Source organism: Cariama cristata, unplaced genomic scaffold (genome assembly GCF_000690535.1).
Source record: "Cariama cristata isolate BGI_N322 unplaced genomic scaffold, ASM69053v1 scaffold157, whole genome shotgun sequence".
Lineage (NCBI taxonomy): Eukaryota > Metazoa > Chordata > Aves > Cariamiformes > Cariamidae > Cariama > Cariama cristata.
The window spans coordinates 4,935-8,239 of NW_009626817.1; the positions used below are offsets into that span (position 1 = coordinate 4,935).

At 35.2% G+C, this 3,305-nt stretch overlaps 1 protein-coding gene across 1 annotated transcript in view; it reads right to left on the reverse strand.

Annotated features, from left to right (window-relative positions):
• Positions 1–929: 929 nt before the first annotated feature.
• Positions 930–3,305, reverse strand: part of LOC104164727 (histone-lysine N-methyltransferase setd3-like) — a gene marked incomplete at its 3' end in the record, with an annotated part of 6,499 nt that continues 4,123 nt past the window's right edge. Inside the window, exons 3-5 of the mRNA XM_009704159.1 lie at positions 2,871–3,019; positions 1,730–1,802; positions 930–1,213 (exon numbers count right to left, since the gene is read on the reverse strand). Coding sequence (XP_009702461.1) covers positions 930–1,213; positions 1,730–1,802; positions 2,871–3,019 — 506 coding nt within the window. The remainder of the gene's footprint in view (positions 1,214–1,729; positions 1,803–2,870; positions 3,020–3,305) is intronic.

Genomic DNA, 3,305 nt, shown 5'->3' on the forward strand with positions numbered 1-3,305 from the left:
CTGATCTCTCCTGTGGCCAAAAAAAAAAGTCTCTAGATCACACAATTGTGGAAATTCAGTACATAAGAGTCATATGCTCTTTACACAGATTGTGTCACAAAAAGCTTCGGATGTTTGAACATTGAGCACTACCCTTGACAACAACACATCACCATTCACTTATAATATCAATTATGTCTAGACATCAGTCAGAGTAACAGTTCTATCTTAAAAACTCAATTTAAATCATTACTTCACAACAGGATGAAAAGTTCACCCATCTCAAGCCTCCCCATACGCAAATTGTTACCAGATGCGTTTATTTGAAAAGCAATCAAAATAATTATGTTAAATAGAATAGAAAACAGTTAATCCACAGTCATTGGAAATACAACATATGCAATAGCTTTATTCTATGTCAATTAACAATTAGAATTTTAATTTGTTTACTGCAAACTATACATTTTCCAAAGAGTCAGAGGCATAGGTTGTAGATCTCTGCAGATCACCTAGCCCAGCTTCCAGGCAAACTTCTGGAGTCTCACTACCAGTAGCAAGTTGAAAGCAGTAATTGGATCATCCCTTATCTCCTTTTCCCCAGAATAAACAAATCCAGCTCTCTCAGTTTCTCCTTGTATGGATAAAGGCCTGAAGTAAATGACATCTTAATAGCCCTCCTCTGATCTCATTCCAGTTTGTCAACATGCCTTTTGCACTGGTGGGCCCAAAATTGTACAGTATTCCAGATGAAGCCTCACCCAATGCCAAACAAAGAGCAGTAATCACTCCTCTCAACCAACAAAATACATTCTTACAAATTTTGACAGCAGTTCAAAAAACAGCAGGAAATTGATTTAACAATTCAAACCTTTAAGAGCAATACACTTGCTCTATTATTTAGCATCAGTGTTTTCACACCGTCCTCAATAATCACCATGAGAACAACATACATTGCATACTATATTTAAGAAGCTTACCTGAATAACTTTGTAGAAATAGGCATACTGTCGAGCTGTATTTTTATATTGGCTAAAAACATCATGTATGGCCTGAGTTGACTGAAGATACTGCACTTCATCTTCTTCAAAATAGAGAGGAGTGTCATATTCACTGGGGAGTGTTTGGATGTAGGGCAGCCAGAAAGAGTTAGGGTTGGCTCGCTCACAAAGAAGATGGAATGCCAATGTTATATTGCCCATGGCTTGAAGAATTCGATCTTGAGAATACAGGGATCCTGAATTAACCCAGAAAGGTGAGGCACTAAATTAATTGTCTATGGAAAATATGATCCTAGATTTACTTTAATGAACAAGATGAGATAACATGTAAGAATTTTCAAAAAAAAGAAAAAGCTTTTCACATTTCTAAAATATTTAGCTGCCCACATTGTATTATGCTGCAAGTTGACACAATAAACGCTTCATACAATTGCATGATGGAAGACATGAGGAAACTAGAACAATACTCTCAGTATGTCCGAACATTTTATCTCCAGGTGTTATACGAGCTACATGATATGTGTTCAAAGTAACGCACATACTTCTGGAAAATATCTAGTGCACTCAGGCAGAAACAAAGAGGAAAATTAAATTCTTTCCACTGACACTTCAAGCTCCTAGGTATTCCAAACCTGATGGTCAGCATGATAAGCAAGTCCTGTAATAAAGGAGGTCAGCTAAAAAAGAAAGTCTCCTATTGAATGATCTCATACATATCAACTTCTTGCTTAAGAACTTCCTTAAGCTCTTACCTAAAACTGAATTTTTAGCTGACTCAACTGTCATCAACAGTTTTCTAGGAACCCACAGAAACAACTCTTCAGCCTACAGAAAGGAAAAAATGCATAGAGGGTCAGTTAACATTTATAAGATATGCCACGTGTCTCAAATATACATTGTCTTTAAATTACAGGTTATTTTTCTTTTTTTTTTTTTAATCAAAATTATTCTGAATCAAAATTCTTTCTTCTCTTCACTGCAAATTAAACAAACATGCTATATTTCATATTGTGGTAACCAAATGTTCCAATCTGCATTACACGAAACTTAAAACACCTAGATTACAAAATAAAGTGCTTCCGTTCGTAACTGCTAACGTGTAGATTGCCCACACAACCTCAAAGCTACCAGTTATATTATATTGCTACTAATTACGTGATCAAATATTTTCTCCCAGTAGATGTTTTTTCACATTGTCCATCCTTATTTTAGAAAAACTGTTCAGGATTTTTATCAACCAGTAGAGCTAGTCTTATTAACAATGTGCTACTAAAGCCCTAAAATGAATATAATGTACTAATTTTCTAATATTCTTTCTACAACAGCTGATTGTTCTTCAAAGCTGTTTCCCATCTGTAAAATGGCAATGGAAAGAAGCAATCTTAAATGCTTACCTTTTAACAGTTAGCTAACTCTGTGTCTATAGTGCTTACCTGATATCAAAATATATTCTTTACAGTTACCAGGTAATTTTATTTTTCAGTGAAAATGAAAAAAACAAGTATTGCAAATACCTCTTTCTGAGGCAAAAAGGCCAGTGCTTTAAAAGAAGGGACATGGAAGAAGAGGAGAAGAGACTAACTAGTTAGAAAACATGGAAGAGAGGGATACATCAATGGAGTAGAGTACTCTGGTGATTAGGTAAAGAGTATAGGCAATACAGAAGAAAAAAAAAGATTGATTAAAAATTCACAGTACTATCTAATAGTCATCAAAATAATACTAGATTTTATTAATAATTTTATTTCTCATGTACACAGAGTTGAGAGCATTTCAAAACAGCAGTTTCATAAGCAGTCAAAAAAGGGAAGGGAAGGTGGTGAGTGTTACAGAGCTCTGCAGCTACATTCCAAACACGATTTTCTAACCTAAGTCAAATGTGCACATGCTCACCTTTATCTCTCTTGTTGCTTTCAAACCAAACCCCTCCTCTTCAAAGTTAGCTATTTCAAAACCCTCGGTGGATGCTCCATTTTCAGTTGCCCACTTTATCAATTCAGGGAAATAGTCATCTCTTTTTCCATCAAAGACAACAGACAAACCTATATACACCATTTATTGAAAAAAAAAATATGCGAAAATAAGAGGATCTAGAAAGATAAAGTTCAATATAAAAGCACATGTAAAAAGCTATCTGCTATCCCACAGCAGTTCTACTTCAGAGTAGCTGAGTCAGAACTGGTCTTTGTTAAGTGTTACTCAATAGTATACCAGTGTCATACCCAGTTTTCATCAGCTTAAATATTCTGCCAAATTGGCTTACCAGTCATCTTAAAAACACAACCACCTAAACCTGAGCTGTGATGAAATATGAAGCTCTCCTCCTCT